The 21,468-nt window shown below is 33.4% G+C and overlaps 1 protein-coding gene across 2 annotated transcripts in view; it reads left to right on the top strand.

Moving 5' to 3' along the window:
• The window catches only part of LOC126882768 (membrane-bound alkaline phosphatase-like), a 118,345-nt gene that overhangs the window by 44,035 nt on the left and 52,842 nt on the right, over positions 1-21,468 (top strand). For both annotated transcript variants that reach the window (XM_050647768.1, XM_050647765.1), the window contains exons 3-4: positions 15,809-15,942; positions 17,779-18,013. In XM_050647768.1, coding sequence (XP_050503725.1) covers positions 15,809-15,942; positions 17,779-18,013 — 369 coding nt within the window. The remainder of the gene's footprint in view (positions 1-15,808; positions 15,943-17,778; positions 18,014-21,468) is intronic.

Here is a 21,468-nt window from a genome sequence, read left to right as displayed (position 1 = left end):
CCTGAAAATTACACGGTATTGCCGTATTTCCCGTTCATTTACTGGGCTATATACCGGTTCTTTATTTGCAATATTGTTTTCGATCAGATTTTTTAAGAGTATAGACTAGTTGAATCCTACAAGACGTCGTTAAAACAACTATAGTTGACTGGTAAAAATATTAGGATCAATTACTACTATTGTAGTAAGATGTTATTAACAGACCCACCAAAGGAAAACCACAAAAGACGATGGCGAGAAGACATCAAAGCAAAAATGGGAATAAACTGGCACCAAGTAACACAAAACTAGGGATGGACACAAGCTCGAGCTTAGCTCGGCTCGGCTCGAAGCTCGGCTCGTTTGACGAGCCGAGCTTCGAGCTCAAGCCTGTTTGTTTCTTGCGAGCCGAGCTTCGAGCCGAGCCAAATTTTTTTCGAGCCGAGCCGAGTTGAATTGGAAACGAGCCGAGCTTTCCTTAACGAGCTTGTCAATATTTTAGCTAATACTCTAATATTTTTTCTATTTATTTTTGATACCACTGATACTTTTGTTTGAGAATAAGTAATTTAGACGACAAATATGTATTTGCAATATACAGTGTGTCCGTAATGTATTAAATAAATGGGATATTTCCTAAACTAAAAGTCTTTTGAAAAAAATCTAAAACACGTCGATTTTTAATTTTAATGATCTACATTTTACAACCAAATTTAATTACACAGAGTGATACACATAAAGGTGATGACGCCATCGGATTTTTTGTAAATATAACAGCTTCATACACAATACCTGCAAAAGGTAAATATGTGGGCTAACAATTATCGGACCCTACTTTTCAAAGGTAATTGAAACGAGTCGCATAACATCAGTCTTTAACGGGGTATCTCGCACCTACATTAATTTATTTATTTCCCAGTAGAATTAATCCTGGAGGTTTTGATGAAAGTTTATGGTTTCAATAGGATATTGCGCCTCCGCATTATGCTGTAGATGTTCCAAGGTACGTAGACGAAATTTTTCCGAACAGGTGGATTGGAAGACGTGGGAGTGTGAAAATTTAAGATAAAGTCATGTATCAATTACTGGATTACTTTCAAATTCTTAGATTAATAATTTGAAATCAATAAAATTTATTTTCATAGCGCATATCTTTGAAATTCTGTCCGTTAGACCCCAAGTATCATACCTTTTTAACATCAGCTCATTTTTTCGATCTAAAAATGTCACAACGTAGGTACAGAGTGTACATTTACCTCATACATATCAGCTTAATGTATATCACCCTGTATAATCAAATTTTATGGTAGAAGGTAGAACATTAAAATTAAAACTCCACGAATTCCAGATATTTTTAAAAAGGATTAAGGAAGTATCTAATTTATTACATATTTTACGGACACTCTGTATAAATTCCTTTTTAAATAATATTCTTGCATTTCGATTATTCCTAATATCGTCACTAAATATTTGAATAGGATTTATAAAATGCAGTTATGTACTTCTCATTTTTACTATAGTTACTCGGAAGAGGTAAAAATTTTAATGAACATATTTTTTTGTTATGGTAAAATGTAAATATTCGCATTCCTAGAAGTTAGTCTTTTTGATAAACAAATTCTTAAGAAGGTTACAAGAGGCAGTTTAAGTTTATGGAGGATTATAAAATTGGGATTCTACCTCGTACCTCCATACTTGAATGGTTTTGGACATAATGATATGAATTTAACAATAGAAATTTACTGTTAATCTGTACAGTTGAATGTTTTATTGTAACTTATTTCTCAGTATAAACTTTGCTAAATCTGTAGGTATTAAGAAAATAATTCCGATTTTAAGAAAACTAGCACGTTTGTATTTTACGGGTAGTAGGAAAGAAATCTAATAGTTATTACAATCTTTTCAGTCTTGAGAAAGAAGTTGAAGTTGCTGTTCGTCCATTTCTGTTTAGGAACCTAATTCCAAATTTTTCGCGTTTTTAAAATGTTTAATTACGATAGTGATGATAGTTTTATGGACACAAATCTTCCTTCTCCAAGTCCAAGTGAAAATAGTGAAGTGTCAACTAAGTCGACTGAAAGCGTTAGCGGCGATTATACTCTTGACGAAACTTCGACATTTCGGAGCAAGTTTACATGCTTTTTTGAGTTTAAAATTATTGACAAAATAAACAAATTAGCGACATGCAAATTATGTAACAAACGAAAAATTAAAAGTGAGTTTAAAGTAAAACTTTCCGTTACAACTACTTTAAAAAGGCACTTATTGAGTAAACATCCAAAGGAATATGGTACTATTTTTCCAAAGCTCTCTCAACCTGGAACTAGCAAAGCTGGACCACTTCATAATTTCTTAACAATTAAGGTAAGAACACATTTTACTATTGTAATGTCAATATTCAAAGTATTAACGCCAAAGTTTTCGATGTGCCAAAACAATGCAAATATTCAAAAATAATATTTTATTATTTTTTTGCATGATGTTTCAGTTTTTATTTATTATTGTTGGAAAAAAAAGTGTAATAAAATTTTTTGTTCATAACCAGTTTTTTTGGGAATTTTCTTAATAAAATTTTGGTCGATGTAATAATCTGATAAATATTTGGCATTAAATAATTGCTTAACGTTAAACAATGTTGTCAAACTGAGTAAAATTATAAAATTTTAAGCTGTTAGTTTTCAGTACTAACAATTGCATTAATTATAATGAAAATTGATATACCTACTTAACCTAAAATGCAAATCCGAGATCCATTGTCTAGTCGCAACAGAGGGGGTCCCGTGGGAAAGTTCGAGCTCCCCGTGATTTAATGGTGGTATTATAAGTTTTTTGGGTCGCTGAATCCAATGGAAGTGGTCTGGAAGCCCAAATATGGTCCGTTTAATTGTTATTAACAAATTATGGTAAAATAAGGGCTTTATGAGAAGCCCTGTAAAGAAATTGATAGTATTAAGGTCTTTTTAGATTCTTTGGATAATTCTGAGCAAAAAAGGTCTCTTGTGATATTTGTCTAAAATTAGTTGTTGTCGAGTTATAAGCGATGACCTCTGCCAAACGTCATTTTAAAGAGGAAGGATGAATTTGCATTTTTTTATTATATTTTTTAAAAAACACTTTTAAACTTTAAAAGGTGATAATTCAATAGTAAATTTAATTTCGAACAATTTTGCTGTAGAAATGTATGTACTAAAAGGGCATAGAACTCATACTATGTACCTTAGTTCATAGGGGTTAATTCACCCCTTTCTCAAAAACGCACCCCTGTAAATGGAAGCACTCCGCGGTGTTTTCATATTTAGAGGTCCATTGACCATATGAAACAAGAAACAATAAAACCCCGTGAACGTTGTAGTTCCTTTTAGCCATCTTATTTTGAACATAATCAATAGCCTAATATATTCTCTTCTATTACATCATCATCATTATACATATTTGCCTTTTTTGTCTTGAGCCACATCAGAATAAATATTCTTTACCGCCATGTCATTCCTAACTTTACCATAACGGCTTCTTCTTCCTCTCTTACTAGCTCCAGGTGCGACACACATTTTCGCTTTTTGGATGAAATGGTACCTTTGCGCATTGTACGCGCCATAACCACCTTAAACTTATCTCATTTTATCTTTAATAATTGGTACCACACCCAAACTCCCTTTTATGTTTTTTACCATGTTTTATCACTTTCATTTTACTTTTATAAAACTTTTCCGTCTGCGACAAGTAATTCTTGCCGTTTTCGTCCATAATTTAGTTTTTAATTACTTCTATTTTTGTGTTGTTTGAAACCAAAGCTTACAAAAGTCTGAAAGGAACCAAAAATTAAAATATAAAATACGTAAAGAACATTTAACACTTAACAACCATTGTCTCCTTATTCTTGCTAATATTCTTGTTGGTTCAATTGCCGTAAAGTTGGTAAAAATAATTTTGTTTACCCGCTGGGCTGCTATAATAATTCTAAACAATTAGATAATTTCTCATTATCTATTACTACTTTTCTCAATGATTTAGTTTTTTAACAATGTAAATGATATTGACTTAAAGAACAAATAAAAGTTATAATTAAAATATTTTATATTTCATAATTTTCTAAAAGACTAGGTCAATTTAATTTGTTTATTTATGGAAAAACCAAAAAAAAAGTTCAAAAAATTCAGCGCCCAATTCGGTAATCCCTTTAGTGTGCAGTTCATTGTACCTACCCAACGACCTCCAATCCTATTTTAACTATTAGCGGGCTCTGGTAATTTAGTGTGAATTCATGTTGGCTGGGAAATAATAAATAGCAAAATAAATACAATAAAATAATAGCTTTATTTTAAAAATAATTCAAATTTACATTCAAATATCAAGTAATTTACACTCGTTTATGTTTATTGCAGAAATCCGTGAATGAACCTAAAGATGAAAACTTTATCGTTGATTGGGTGGCCACTAAATACCTACCTTTTTCGTTTTTTGACGACGAAGCAACAAGGAACTTCTTCGATCAAATCAAACCTGGAATAAACCTGCCTGGACGAAAAGCTTTAAAGAGAATGGTTGTGTCCCGTTTTGAACAGGATCAAAAAAAAGTTATGCATATACTACAACAAAACACATCAAGAATATCTTTTACCATTGATGGCTGGACGGCAATTAATGGAAAATCTTATTATGGGATCACCGCCCACTTTATTGATGACCATTGGCAACTCCAGTCTGTAGTTATCGATTTCTCACCTTCACATGGGCTTCATACTGGGAGAGATATTGCCAAGTTGTTTTATGAATCTTTGCAGAGCTATGGCATCACATCGAAAATTCAAGGCATAACTGTTGACAACACTGCAGCAAATACAACGTTCATGCAGGAGTTAAAAAAGCTTATTCCTTCTTTTGATGACGTTAATCAACATTTTAAATGTGTAGCACATATTCTGAACTTGGCTGTTCAAGATTGCTTAAAATCTCTGAAAATAGAAGAAGAAGTAGGAGGGGAGGCTGAAGATGAAGAAAGCAGTAACGTAGATGAAGAGGTTGAGTTCGAACACAACGATGTTCTAGATGAAGATATTCAAACACCAACTAACTGTTTGGATAAAATTCGTTATATATTTAAGAAAATAAAAAAATCTGAAAAATTACGGATCCGTTTTAAAAGTGCGTGCCAAACTGCTGGGGCATCTACACAGATTTCACCTATTCTGGATGTTCCAACAAGATGGAACTCCACTCATGATATGTTGGATGTCGCATTAAAGTTAAAAAAGGGGATCGACTGTCTATGTGCAAGCGACAGTGTCAATAAATTAAACAATTTTCGACTACACCAAAACGAATGGCAGATGTTAGCTTCCGTCTGTAAATTTTTAAAGATGTTTAAAATAGTAAGCGAAAACCTTGGAGGAGACAAATACGCAACGCTTCCATCAGTGATAGTCAGTTTAAATATACTGTTAGACAAAATCGAATTACAATCAAAGTTGCTTGACGATAAACCGAATCGTTCCTGTGTAGATGAACAACTTTTAACTGCATTTCAAAAGGCCAGAGATAAAATTTTAAAACATTACAGACAAACAAATTGGATTTACTGTGCAGTACTTATTTTAGACCCAAGACATAAACTTGAAGCATTTGATAACTCACTTTGGGGAAGGGACTTAAAGAACGAATCGTATTCAGTGTTTAAAAAACTGTTAAAAAAGTATGAAGGAAATCAGCAAGCTGTAGAAAATATAACGCAAAGTACATCTGAATCGTCGGTGGTCATGGAAGTACAAGATGAGCTTGAAATCAATTTCGAAAGCTATTATCAATCAAAGGTCATAACAAAACCAAAAGACTTAAGTACTGAATTCTATGACTACATAGCACTCCCGCAAAGTACTGGCAACGAAGATATTTTAAAGTGGTGGCAGGTAAATAAAGGAAGATTTCCTGTTCTTGCTGAAATGGCCAGAGACTTACTAAGTATTCCTGCTACGTCCGTACCATCTGAGCGATTGTTTTCGAAAGCTGGCTTAATTATTCGAAAACAACGCAATAGATTGACTAATGAATCGGCTAAGTGCCTCTTATGTCTAAACTCTTGGGTAGAAAACCCAATTTTGAAAAATGTGTAAAACAATTTTTTTTTTAATTTTAATCGTTTAAATTAGTTCTAGGTTTAATTTTATTTATTGTTGAAGTAGAGTCGTATATGTATAATTTGGTAAGAATAGAGTTATAATGTTATTTTTAAATATATACCTACACTTTCCTCCTTTCCTCTTGTAAATGATTTTTATTAACAATGTAATTTTTTTTTAAATAGTATCTCCGATATAAAATGTTAATGGAGATACTATGTACCTATTTATAATTGACTGTAAGTGTACAAAAATATTTTTCAGGTGACACAGGTTTTTTAGTTACTTAAATTAAAAAAAAAAGAGTTACAACTCATCTGTATTAAGTTTAGTGAAAGATTTATTTTATGCGAATCTAGTAATATAAGACAATAAAATACTTGATACTTTTTATTTATATTTTTTATTTATTTATGCAGGCCTTTTAGGTGGTAGGTACTACATTACAATATTACCAATAGTATTATACAGTGTGGCAAAGCCAAATGGAATAAATTCATTATTTCGTGAATGAGCGATTTTGGAAAAAGATCTCAAAACAGGTCGATTTTTATTTTTAAATTACGATTTTTTGGCATATATAATACCTACATATATCATACTAATGACGTCATCCATCTGGGCGTCATGACGTAATCGATTATTTTTTTAAATGGGAATAGGGGTCATGTGCTAGCTCATTTGAAAGGTTATTAAATTCTCTATTCAGTAATATCAATATTAACATAATTATGTATACAGTGTGTCCAAAAAAAATTCGAATTAAATTAATTAACACAAAAAGAAGAATGTATGTAATTTATTTAATTCACAATACATTTTACTGCTGTCAGAAAACATAAAAAATGTTTATTTGACAAATAAACACAGCTTTTCGCTTAAATTAAATGTTCAAACTACCAAGAGGCAGGTGAGTGGCATCTTGAACATTGAATTTAAGTGAAAAGCTATGTTTATTTGTCAAATGAACATTCTTTCTGTTTACTGACAGTAGCAAAATGTATTTTGAATTAAATAAATTACATATACATTCTCATTTTTGTGTCAATTAATTTAATTAAAAAAAAATTGGACACCCTGTATATTATGTTAATATTTATATTACTGAATAGAGAATTTCATAACCGTTCAAATGAGCTACTATCATATACGAGTATATGCCAAAAAATTGTAATTTAAAAATAAAAACCGACCTGTTTCGGATTTTTTTTCCAAAAGCGCTTATTCACGAAATAATAAATTTATTCCATTTGGCTTGGCCACACTGTATGTACATATGAATATTGATATTTAAAAAAATGTTTTCATAAAATATGCTGCTTTTTCCTACTCCGATTATTTATGGATTAGTCTGGTCGTATTAGACTTTACTTTTTATTGTTATTTGTATTATTTATTATCACTACACTATACGAAATCCGGGTGTTATCAAACAATTCATCCACTATCTTGTCATAATACTTAATACAAATATGCCATCTTATTTGAAATTTATATTAAACTATCGTAATATATCTACCTATATAGTTTCTCAGCGATAAAACTATTTTCTTGGCTTCCTTTAAATCCGGTTATTTTAAAAAGACTGACATTATTTCAGGACGAACACTAAAATCATACATTATCATAGTTTTTTAAACAGAAATTAAGACAAACTGTGAAATAAACATTTTTAATTTCTCCTATTTGTTCATTAATCTAAGAAAAAAAATATCTCGCTCTTCTTGTCTCCTAACGTTACTATGACAGAGTATGTAGCTATTATGTGAAAAGCATTTAGTGAATTTCTTATTATTTCTTATATTTGACTATTATAAGTAAAAAAAATTACTACGAATGTTATATTTTACATTCATTATTATGTTTTTGAGCTCGGCTCGGCTCGGCTCGAACTATTCGAGCCGAGCCGGCACGAGCCACGAGCTCAACCTGCAAGCTCGAAGTTCAAGCCGAGCTTCTATCTCGAGCTCGGCTCGAAATTTCGAGCCGAGCACAAGCTTTTCAAAAGCTCGGCTTGGCTCGGCTCGAGTCCATCCCTACACAAAACAGAGAAGAATGGAGAACTGATGGGTAGGCCTTTGTCCAGGAGTGGATGCAAACAGGTGAAGAAGAAGAAGGTTAACATAACTAAAACCGTAGATGTGATTTTGTCACTGATATGCCGGACACGTGTAAAGCCAATCTAAAAAGTAGATAGGATGGTAGAGTTACAGATTGGAAATTGAAACTAAAACCCCATGAGGGATGCTTTAAACTGCGGTAGGTCCAGGGTCGTATTTAAGTCAATTTATTAAGTTGTCATATATATTGGAAATAACCTTGAAATCGGTCATGTAATTGATACAAATTTGATATTTCTTTATGCGAATTATATCCAATATACATCTTTTGTTGAAGTTCTGTTCTTTCTTTAAAATCTATACATTTTAAAAATCAAAAGCACCGCTAAAGCTGTAGTGTTTAGTTTATTGGTTTGTTCTCTATATTTATGTACAACAACCCTTCTATGTAGATATTGGTGTATTTCTCAATAGATGTTGACTTGCAGTAGATATTTAAAATTGCAGTACATATTAACAATAAAGAATATAAATATCTCGGACATATAATATCCAAAGAAGGCACTACTAAAAGAGACATCGAAAACAGAACGCAAAAAAGCGGTAAATATTCTAAGTTCCCTACTATGTTCTAAAAATATAAGACAAAAAACGAAATTGACAATCTATCTAACCTTGGTAGAGCCTATTATGACATATGGAGCAGAAGTTTGGCAGATCACGAAAAAAGGTAGAAAAATAATAGAAGTAGTAAAAATGGATTATTCAAGTAAAGAATGTGGTATATCCAAAAAAGATCACATCAGGGATGAAGATATTAGAAGCATAAATGCTGTATATTCCAGTGCAGATTGAAATGAAACGAGACAACTAGTGCGGTATGGTCACGTGAAACGAATGAATGAAGATAAATGGCCAAAGAAAGTTTTAAATTACATACCACAACAAAGAAGAAGAATGGGAAGGCATTCAGTTGCCTGGGAAGAAAATGTACGGTACAAATTGAGAGATAGAACCTTCAAAGGAGACGACTGGATGGACAGAAAGGGGTCGAAATGCGAGAAGTGGCAGATGCTGTAGGAATCTCGCTTATGGATGTAGGTAGATTTACAATTTACTTTATAAACAACATTCGCCTACTGATCTTTAGTAACATTGTGTTTAAATGTTGAACAATATTTTCCGGATGTGTTGGACGATTTACGAGTAACATCCAACATTGATGTCATGGCTTGTTAACATTTTCGACATTTGTTAGGAGCATCCATTAATGTATAATTGGGATAGGTAGTATTATTTGTTTGAGCTATAACGACATGACAATTATTATTCCTGTAGGTGTGAGTTGACGGAATTAATTAAAAATAATAAAAATAAGCTGACGACGAACAGTAAAGAAGTTAGATCTCGGAAGAGGGTCGATTGTTAGCGAGAGTGCGGGCGTGTCCGCGTGGATCACATGTTGTGAAGAGACTGTAAGAAAGCCACAGACGCTAATCTGTTTGTGTACCCTCTGACCAGTTGTGTAACCAATCTGTACCCTCTGACCAGATGGGCAATAAATTATTTAGATCTGGCGTATAAAACCAGAAACACTTCTGCAGTTTTAAAACGAATGCATGTCCAAAGTGAGTTGTTGACATAATGGTCTGATATGGTAATTAATTTATGGGGAATTATTTGCATATTAACTGTAACTTTTATATGACCCATATTAGTTCGTTCTAAGAAAAATTATTAAAATTAAAATAAGCAAAAATAGTAATTAAAGCGTATCGCTATATACCCCCCTCCGAGAGACTAAGACGATAGGTAATACATAATATATACATATGATGAAAATTGAAAATAACAGCAAATAAAACAACGCAATGTTTACACGAGGAGAAAGAAAAATCACTGAATTCACTGTTAACCCACACTTTCTTGATAACTTCCGGTAAATCATGCCTTTCTCTTAGGTCTGCTGTTTGTTTTGTTGGATACTATCATTTTTTCTGGTTCGTGATGGGTACTTTCGTGAAGCTCGTAAGCTAGCTTCAATCTGTCTATGGAAATTGTGGTTTCTTTTTCATTTACACGGACGACAAAAGTCTTGTCACCTCGTTGGACTACAGGAAAAGGACCGTGATATGGGTTTTCTAAGCTGCTTTTGATTGTATCACGGTGGATGAAAACGTGAGAGGTGGTTTTCATGTCTGAAAATGAAGGTGCTGCGGACCCATGATGCGACGGTTGCGTAGGACGGAGGTTTTCGAAATGGTTTCAAAGCGTTTTTAGGTATATGTGAGCACTGTCGTCGGTGTTTTTTTGCGACGAAAACAATAGTTTACCTGGCAAACACAATGGTTCTCCGTACACGAGTTCGGAGGCTAAAGTACCTAAATCTTCTCTCCACGCTGCTCTTATGCCCAGTAACACTGAAGGTAGGCTTTCGGTCCATCGGATGTTTTCATGACTTCGAATTGCTGCTTTTAACTGTCGGTGAAACCTTTCTACCATACCATTTGCTTGAGGATGATAGGCGGTTGTCCTTAAATGGGTAATTCCAGTTAATTTTCAGATCGATTTGAAAAGATGCGATTCGAATTGTCGGCCTTGATCTGTTGCGATGCGCTTGGGAGTGCCGAAACGAGCTATTCAACCAGAAAAAAATGTACTGGCTACTGTGTCTGCTTCTTGATTAGGCATCGGGAAAGCTTCTGGCCAACGTGTGAAACGGTCGACGCATGTTAGACAGTATCTGTTTCCTTCTGAAACCGGCATCACTATAATGTCTATCGAGACTAATCATCGCTATGGTGTTGCTATCTTAGTTGCAAAAAAGGTCAACTACTCTGTAGTAAGTTTTACTCCTTATTCTGATAGAATCGTATCATTACAACTTCAGTCTAAGAAAGGTATAGTGAATTTTATTCAAGTTTATGCTCCGACGGCAGATAAAGAGGAAGACGAAATTGAACTATTTTACCATGATTTGGAACAAGTCTTAAAGTCAATGAAGAAACATCACAGTACAATAGTAATGGGCGACTTCAATGCCAAAGTTGGCCAGGGAAGAGTGGATGGATATGTGGGTGAATATGGTCTAGGAAATAGAAATGAACGTGGTGACCGTTTAATACAATTCTGTCAGATGGAAGAATTTGTAATAGCTAACGCACTCTTTAAGCTACCAAAAAGAAGATTGTATACATGGAAATCTCCCAGAGACACAACCAACAGGACAATCCGAAATCAAATTGACTTTGTCCTCATTAGAAAAAGATTTCGTAATTCTATACTTTCTGCCAAAACTTACCCTGGAGCAGATATCGGTTCAGACCATAACCCCATAGTAGTCACATTACGAATCAAATTAAAGCTGATTAAAAAACCCACGCAAAGTAGAATTGATGTTAAGAGATTAAGGGAACCACAAACAAAGGAACAAACTGTAAAAACTCTTACTAAAAATTTACATATTGCCCAAGAACTGAATAATAGTAGCTATAACATTGATCAGAAATGGGAAAATATAAAACAAGCAGTAATTAAAACAGCGAGTGAAAACTTAAAACCAAAGAAAAGAAAACATAAAGACTGGATGACTGAAGAGATAATATTATTAATGAATGAAAGAAAATCATTCAAAACAAAAAATCCAATTAAATATAATGTAACCGATAGATTAATTAAAAAGAAAATAAAAGAAGCTAAAGAGAGAATGTTACATGAGGAGTGCAAGGAACTGGAAGAATTTGAGAAAAAATATGACTTTTTAACATGCATAAAAAAATTAGAGAACTAACAGGAATGAAAACAACACTTCAAACTAGCCAACTAAGAGATGAAAGTGGTGCACTTATGACAGATATGATACTTATGACAATATATAGCACAGCTTTTTGAAGACAAAGAGAGAACAGAAGCACCAAAAGAATTTAAAGATGATACTGGACCTGACATTATACGAGAAGAAGTCGAATATGCAATGAAACAAGCTAAAAGTGGTAAATCTCCCGGGCCTGATGAAGTTCCTATCGAATTACTCAAAATTGTGGATACTGAATCTATTAACCTTCTTTTGGACTTATTTAACACCATATATATAACAGGTATAATACCTAAAGAATGGCTCCAATCGACATTTATACTGCTACCCAAAAAAGCCAATGCAAAGGAGTGCAATCAACATCACACCATAGCCTTAATGAGTCATGTCTTGCAATTGTTTTTAAAAGTGATTCACAATAGAATACATAAGAAATTAGACAAAGGCATGACTGATACACAAATGGGATTTAGGAAAGGTCTGGGAACACGAGACGCACTGTTTGTAGTAAGTGTTCTTTCGCAAAGATGCCTAGATATGAATCAGGAAGTATATGCCTGTTTCATTGATTTTGAGAAGGCATTTGACAAAGTGCAGCATAATCGTCTCAAAGAAATTGTGTTAAATAAAAACATAGACAGTAGAGACATTAGAATTATATGTAATATCTATTGGAATCAAACAGCAAAAGTGAAAGTTGAAAATGAACTGACTGAGGATATCCAGATTCGTCGTGGGGTGCGCCAAGGGTGTATTTTATCAATTTGTTATTTAATTTATATAGTGAAGCCATCTCAGAATTAGCGTTGGCCGAAGTCAATGCGGGCCTAATAATAAACGGTGAGCCACTTAATAATATAAGATATGCTGACGATACCGTACTTCTAGCGGGAACACTGGAAGAATTGCAATACCTTGCTCAACAACTAAATATACATTGCAACGATTATGGACTAAGAATAAATTTGAAGAAAACCAAGTTCATGGTATTTACAAAAGCACAAAACATCAGAGTTAGACTAGTACTGGATAATACAGAAATTGAGCAAATATCTTCTTACAAATACCTTGGAGCATGGATCACAGAAGATACTGATCAGACAAAAGAAATAAGATGCCGCATTGAAATTGCACGATCCATTTTTAACAGAATGAGGAAACTTTTCTGTAATCGCAATATCAATATAACGCTCTGGATAAGAATACTTCGTTGTTATATTTTCTCCACCATTTTGTATGGGGTTGAGGCATGGACACTAAAACAATCCAACTTTAAAAACCTGAAAGCATTCGAAATGTGGTGTTATAGACGTATTCTGAAAATATCATGGACATATCGTAAAACAAACGCAAAAGTGCTCGAACAACTAGGAAAACAATGCGAAGTTTTAAATTCCATAAAAATCAGGAAGTTGGAATACTTGGGGCACATCATGAGAGGTGAAAAATACTATAAAAAAAAATATTAAGGAATATAATGCAGGGCAAAATCAAAGGCAGAAGAAGCGTAGGAAGACGTAAAATCTCGTGGCTACGCAATCTCCGTGAATGGTTTGGATGCAGCTCAATTGAACTATTCCGGCGCGTAACCAACAAAATTATAATTGCCAGAATGATTTCCAATCTCCGATAGGAGCGGAACTTTAAGAAGAAGAAGATAATGTCTATGTGGATATGTTCGAATCGGCTGGAAGGTGGTAGAAAACTTCCAGTAGGTGAAACAATGTGGCGCGATATTTTCGATTTTTGGCACTGTATACACGCTCGAGTCCATTTCCTCACATCTGATTTAATGGATGGCCAAACATATCGCTGTGTGATCATCTTCACAGAACTGTTGATTCCGGGATGTGCTAGGTTATGCATGGTGCGAAAAATTGCCATTCGAAGTGGTTTCGGTACAAATGGTCTGACTAGATGTTGATATGTCACAGTACAAACTCAGGTTTTGTTCGGAAAAGCGTATTTTCTTCATTTGCAGTGATGTTTTTTCACTTAAAAGTTTGCAGTTCTGGATCAGTATCTTGTGCCAGAGCTAAGTCCATGATATCGATATCTTTCTTGATGCTATCGACTCGAGATAGTGCGTCTGCCACAATATTTGTTAATCCAGAAATATGCTGAATGTTAGTGCAAAACTGTCCTATATGTATATAGTCTAAATATCTAAACTGTCTAGGACTACATTTATCTAGCTTCTGAGTAAAGGAGAAGGTGATTGGTTTCTGGTCTGTGTATATCGTTATGTCCTTGCCTTCGATCATATGTTTAAAGTGTTTTATGGCTAGGTAGTTCTCTGTCGTATGCACTATATTTCTTTTCGCTAGGTGAGAATTTCTTAGAAAAGAAAGCTAAAGGTTCCACACCTGTATCCGTTTTTTGTTGTAGTACAGCTCTAGCACAAAAATAAGAAGTGTCACAAGTGATGGAGATATCAACATCGTTTACAGGGTGGCTCAGTAAAGCAGTGTTAGCTAAACTGTTTTTGCAGTCGTCAAAGGCTTGGATTCGCTGTGGTGTCCATTCGACTGGTGCTTTTCCTTTAACATTACCTTTTAGGGCATCATGTATTGGTGCTTGTAGCTCAGCTGCATTGGGTATGAACCTTCGGTAGAAGTTTAACATACCTAGAAACCTGCGTAGGTCTTTCACTGTTTTTGGCTGAGTGAAATTTTGTACAGCTGCTACTTTTTCTTGTTGAGATGTGAGTCCTCCACCTGATACTATGTATCCCAAAAAGGTAATCTCGTTTTTACCGAATTGACACTTTGCTGGGTTTATCACAACGCACATTTAACTGAAATCCGATCAACTGAAGCACTGTTATCCTGAAGCACTGAAGCACTGTTGTTGGCACTGATACTGTCCGTTATTTTCGATGCTCACTGTATTTAAAAACCGGCAAATGTATATTATTAGCACTAATTTGTTAAATTTTCGCGGCGTTTTAAATGTTCTCGGGGTCACCAATATTACGGTAGGTGTCAGTTGACGGAATTAATTAAAAATAATAAAAATAAGTTAACGACGAACAGTAAAATGTTTATTTATTTTGGTAACAAAAAGGTGTTTTGCTTAGATCTCGGAAGAGGGTCGATTGTTAGCGAGAGTGCGGGCGTGTCTGCGTGGTTCTCATGCTATGAAGAGACTGTAAGAAATCCACAGACGCTAATATGTTTGTGTTTCTACCCTCTGACCAGATGGGCAATAAATTATTTAGATCTGGCGTATAAAAACAGAAACACTTCTGCAGTTTTAAATCGAATGCATGTCCAAAGTGAGTTGTTGACATAATGGTCTGATATGGTAATTAATTTATAGGGAATTCAGTTTGTTAAACTGAACACACCAAAAACATATGGTTAGGGATGCATTTCGTTTCGTAAAACCGTGTCTTACTTAGCATCTGGTTTGTATATTAACTGTGACTTTTATATGACCCATATTACTTCGTTTTGAGAAAAATTATTAAAATTAAAATTATCAAAAATAGTAATTAAAGCGTATCGCTATACCATTATTATTGTTAGGTATAGTTTGCGTTTGTTTTAGATTGGTATTCGATTTACAATTCCAATGATAAATTTAAAATTTCATTAAAATTACAAAATCAAAATTTTTCGTTCTACTTGTGTATTTACATGTTCTCCCATCTCAATCAAAAAATTTAATTGAAAAAGTTGTGCAGATTTTTATTACGAACATTTTGGTATCAAAGCTCGGTAGCCAATTAGTCACATATTCTAGTTATGCTTTTGCGTCTTCTTCTCCCCTAAATCTATTATATTATCCCATTTCAGTCAATTTAAATTTTACATTATCTTACTTTTTTATATGTTTAGATATTGCCAAAAATGTGATTCTATTTCTTGGAGATGGAATGTCCATTCCAACCATATCTGCTACAAGGGTTTATATAGGAGGAGAAGAACAACAGTTATCATTTGAAAAATTCCCTTATACTGGATTTTCTAAGGTAAATAATACAGTTTAATGATTCTCATATAAATTATTTCCAAAAAGAGCAGTGACAGAGTAGACTGTATTACAAAATAACGTGATTCATCTTAGAGTCTCAACAAGAATAGGAATGTAGGATAAGATATTTATTTAATCAAACAAACTTCAAAATTAAGTAAAAATATTCGAATTATTATGCAGATATCATGTATACAGATAGTTAGGTGATGGCTTAGATGTTTCGAAGAGGAATTCAAGCCATCTAAAGATATGAAACAAACAAAAAAATATAAATCTAACCAAAAATGTTTTATTTTTTGCATTTTGTTCTTATTCTTTCCATTTTTAACTAGCTATATTACCTATTTTTTTTCAACATTGCATCTGATTCTATTGGAAACCTCTCTTTCTCTCTCTCTCTCTCTCTCTCTCTCTCTCTCTCTCTCTCTCTCTCTCTCTTCCTCTCTACCTCTCTCTCTCTCTCTCTCTCTCTCTCTCTCTCTTTCTTTCTTTCTCCAATGGCGCTACAGCCGAAGTCGGGCCCTGCCCTCCCCCAGCATCCGTCTCCAAGCTCCCTTTCCATTGATACCCTCCTAAAGTTATCCACTCTCAACATCTCCGTTTTCACTTCGTCTATCCACATTTGTACTTCATCTATTGCTGGATGTTATTACTCTATAATTTAATGACTTGATTAAATATTATTGTTATCTGTTGAATTAGATTTGGTCTGCCATATTTTATGAGCTCACTTACCTTTCCTTTTTCCCTGGGGTATTTCGTTACATTGAATAATTTTAATTTTTGGATTTCACTATTTATCCCTACAAAAAATATTCTTTCTGATTCGTAGTCTAGGTACACTCTCACTGTTCTTTGTCCATTTCTCGTATATTGAAATAGTCACTCTTTCTTTTGCTTTATTGTTCTTAGGGCTTCCGCTATACAGTACATACAGCAGATAGAGCCTTAGCCAGTGCTGTGATTTGTCTTCTATTTTTTTTAATATTGAACATATCTCTATTTTATGGTTTTTAAATCCATTTGCTATCTGTTGGACTCGGTTATTCAATGATTTGATGATCCTCGTCGCTATTCATGATAGGTTTGTTCTAGCAAACAGTCAAACTAGTCAGAAACCGTCAACAAACAGTTGGTCAGTGAGAGAACATAATACAGTCACCAGTAATATCCCCTCTACTCGCGCTGGTCCACTAGTCGCTGATGGTTTCAAACCGTTTGAAACTGATGCTAGAACAAACCTAATATGTCGTTCGTTTTTGTTTTTTTATTCCTCATCTTTTTGCTTGTTTTCACTACTTGTATTGCCAGATTGGTATCTATTCTAATCCGCGTCGGTTTGTTACTTCTATAAACAAATCATTTTCACTTGATTGCTTTACCAAGAATTCCCCCTCCTTTATCTTTGCGTTGGACAGGCAATGGCATCTAAAGAGTATTCTGAGCTACTCGATCCATCCATTCGGCATTCTTTTCACCATTAGCACAGTTCAGATTATTTTCAAAATACGAATTATTCAGAGTTCAACTTTTCAACCAGTTACAGAACAAGATCCTCGTTGGAACAGCTATCATAAAAACATCTAGCAGGAGATATCATAAACTAAATAAGATCAGATAATTAAAACAGTTTTGATAATTATTTCAATTCCATATTACACAATTTTAAAGCAAGAAGAGATAACAACTTTAAAAGTTGTCACTGGGGATCTAGTCTGAATACAACGAGGGAAAGACGACTGATAGCTCCGAACGCACCGAAACTAATTAATGAACTGAAGTGTTGAGTATACATACATCAGATATTGCTAATATTTTATATTACTTTCAGACGTACTGTGTGGACCACCAAACTGCAGATTCGGCATGTTCAGCTACAGCGTATCTTGGGGGAGTTAAAGGAAACAGAGGTACAGTAGGTGTAACTGCAGCTGTTAATAAAAGCAATTGTACTGCTATGAACGATCCAAACAATCATGTCGAATCCATTGCTAGACTATTTCAACTCAAAAATAAAAGAACTGGTCTGGTTACTACTACTAGAGTGACGCATGCTTCACCTGCTGGCAAGTATTTTAACAATAGCGTTATATTTAGGTATAGAGTGTGTCAATTTGAAAAGGTACCACACTTCATAATAATTTGATCCCTATAGAAAATCTAAAAATATGCAGAAACACGTCAAATTTATTTGTGAGGGGGACATTTTGTAGACCAGTTTTCAGTAGTAATTGCACAAGAGCTCTAAAATTATCGAATTTTTCCCTAGTGACACTTTGACAGTTTTAATTTCACGACCCGAAGAAGAGTGAAATTATGTCAAAGTGTCACGAGGGCAATAATTTGATAATAATTTTAGAGATCCAGTGCAATTTGTTGCGATTATTTCATGAATACAACTGTCCAAAAGCAAAATTTTATTGTAATTTATTTATGTAAGTACAAATTAGTACAATTAAATACAGAGTTGTTATAAATATTTGACGGCTGAAAGTAATCGCTATTATAATTTTTAAAACATTAATTGTCATTAATGTCACCGAATGTATTTTTTCGTAGCAACGAAGGGCATTTGACGTAATATACTTGACGACGGGATATTATCAAAAATTATCGGGTATAATATCACAAGAGAGAGAATAAATTGAAAATAATGCGACAGTTTTTCGAAAATTTGTTGTCTGGCAATAGACACGAGAGCCCGCAGGGCTCGAGTGGCTATTGCCCAATGGCAACAAATTTGAGTAAAAATTAAGCATTATTTTCTTATTTATTCTTACTGTCGTGTGATATTCAAGATTATTTTTTAATAGGTATATTATGGATATTTTCTTAAATGTGACAGTTATCAAAACTAGGAAACTGGTTGCCATTAAACAGAAACAATCTACTTAAAAAAATTCTATCGGTAATTTTCTACAGTAGATAATTCTCAGTATAATTCTAATCTGATTGGACATAATTAAACACGTGATCAAATATCTTACTATACGATTGGAAGTTAAAATCATCAAAAAATAATCAGTTTAATTTTTATTTCTGTAGCTTTCTATTGCTCAGAATCTCCTATGAATGAAATATTCAACTAAATTACATCAACTCTTTAGCGGAGCGGACACAACCTCCAATGTATAATGTGCATTTATTAGTTTGGAAATGAGTTTTGTTTCAAAACGTCTATTGAAATGTACTTTGCGGCGCTCGTACGCCAAAAACGATTGATTTATGAAAAAAATTTTAAATACAGAAATTGTAGGAAATTTTTTTTAGTTTAATTTTGTACATAAATGTTTTTTTCGTAAAATGCATCGGAAAGGAGATATTCCAAAACACTGTTACTAGGCGCCATTTTTTCAATATGGCGGCGCGAGCGGCGTAGATGCGAGGTAGCAAAGTTGAAATTCGAAAAGAGCATAAGTACCGAAATCCATAAAATTGCCAATTTTCAAAACTCCCGGAAAACTTTCCAGGTAAAAATACCAAATAATTTGACTAATGTAGTATTCTTCAAATGGTAGTTAAACGACCTTTAAAATGAGGCATGACCCTTTCAAATTAAGATTTTGGGGGACGTGTCCGCCCCGTCTAACGGGTTGACGTATTTTTGCAGATTTTTAGATTTTCTATAGCGACCAAATTATATAAGGTGGTACCTGTTCTAATTGACACACTGTATAATACGATTACATAGCCTTTATATTAATTAAATTATAGTTACATTTTGCTTAAAAAATCTTGTATAAAAACTGGAGTACTACAGATAAAACGTTCCTGGACAGTGATATTAAAGACTGATTGTATTAATTATTATATGTACAGAGTGAGTTTTATGTATGGAAACACTCAATTATCTCGAAAACAGCTTACACGATTTTTATAGATTTTTGTACGTAGGGGTTTTCTGATGCGTTCGATATTATAGTGCTAATTACATTGTTGTCAGATCTTCTGTTTATCTGCAAATCTAATGAACTTTCTTATTTCAAATGGAACACCCTATATATTTTTTGCGTTTTGAAGTCCTTAAGAAATGCTGATTATTTTTTATGTTATATCTTCTATACCTAAATGCCACAATTTCGGAGTTATTACTACATATATTAAAAAAAAAAAATTTTTATTTAAACAAATTATAAAAATCAATTTTCTCGGCCTAGGTGGATATTATTTTAGATTCTTTGGTTCATTGGGAACAAAAAAGGTCTTTTGTAATTTTTCTCTAAAGTTAATCGTTTTCGAGTAATCAACAATTTAAAACTGAAAAAAATCGAATAATGACGATTTTTAAGGTTCTAAAACAAAAGTAAAAAATATGATTTTTGAAATTATCAAGTACCTAGATTCAAGCCCAACTCTTCTTCTGATAGCTTGCCATAAGATTTTTTATCTCTTTTTATTCCAAAAAAAAATTGATTTTTAATTTTTAATGAAGTGCATATGAGAGGACGGGCGATCGGGCTGCATGAACATTTAAAATTACAATGTTTTAAAATGAAACAATCTTAAATTACCTATCGGTATCTGATAAAATAAGGCTTGAGGTTGAATTTGGGTACTTCGCAGTTTCAAAAATAAAATTGTTTATTTGTGTTCTTGAACTTTGAAAATCGTCATTATTCGATTTTTTTCAGTTTTAACTTGTTTATAACTCGGAAACGATTAATTTTAGAGAAAAATTATAAAAGATATTTTTTGTTTCCCATGATCCATACAACCTAAAATAGCGTTTACCCGGGTCAAAAAAATTAATTTTTATAATTTGTTTAATTTTTTTAAAATATATGTAGCAATAACTCCGAAATTATGGTATTTAGGTATAGGGAATATAACATGAAAAATTATCAGTATTTCTTAGGGACTTCAAAACACAAAAAATATACAGGGTGTTCCATTTTAAATAAGAAATTTCATTAGATTTACAGACAAACGGAAGATATGACAACAATGTCTTCTTCTTTAAGTACTGTGCCCAAATTTTTAGGCGTGGGTAGCTTCCATAACAATTTGCCGATATCGTTCTCGATCTTGTGCGGCATGTAACAATTGATCTGCTGATAAGCCAGTCCATTGACGAAGGTTTCGGAGCCATGAATATTTCTTTCGACCAATTCCTCTTTTTCCGTCGATCTTTCCATTGAGTATTAACTGCAGCATCCTGTATCTGCTACCTCTCATTATATGCCCCAGATATTCAAGTTTTCTCTTTTTTATCAACTTCATTAAGTCACCTTCGCCTTGACCTACTCTGTTTAAGACTTCTCTGTTAGAAATACGTTGAACCCAAGATATTCTGAGCATTCTACGATATGACCACATCTCAAAGGCTTCTAATTTGTTCATCATGTTAACCTTCATGATCCAGGTTTCACATCCATATAGTAATACAGGATACACATAACATTTTAGGAACTTGATTCTTAGTTGTAAGTTCAGCTGAGAGTTGCTCAGAATAGATCTAAGTTTCATAAATGCTCCTCTTGCAATTTCTATACGAATTTTAATTTCTTCATCCGGATTTAGT

This window comes from Diabrotica virgifera, chromosome 1 (assembly GCF_917563875.1).
Source record: "Diabrotica virgifera virgifera chromosome 1, PGI_DIABVI_V3a".
Taxonomy (NCBI): Eukaryota; Metazoa; Arthropoda; class Insecta; order Coleoptera; family Chrysomelidae; genus Diabrotica; species Diabrotica virgifera.
Note: the sequence above shows the minus strand (reverse complement) of the source record. Positions and strands in the feature narration are given on the sequence as shown.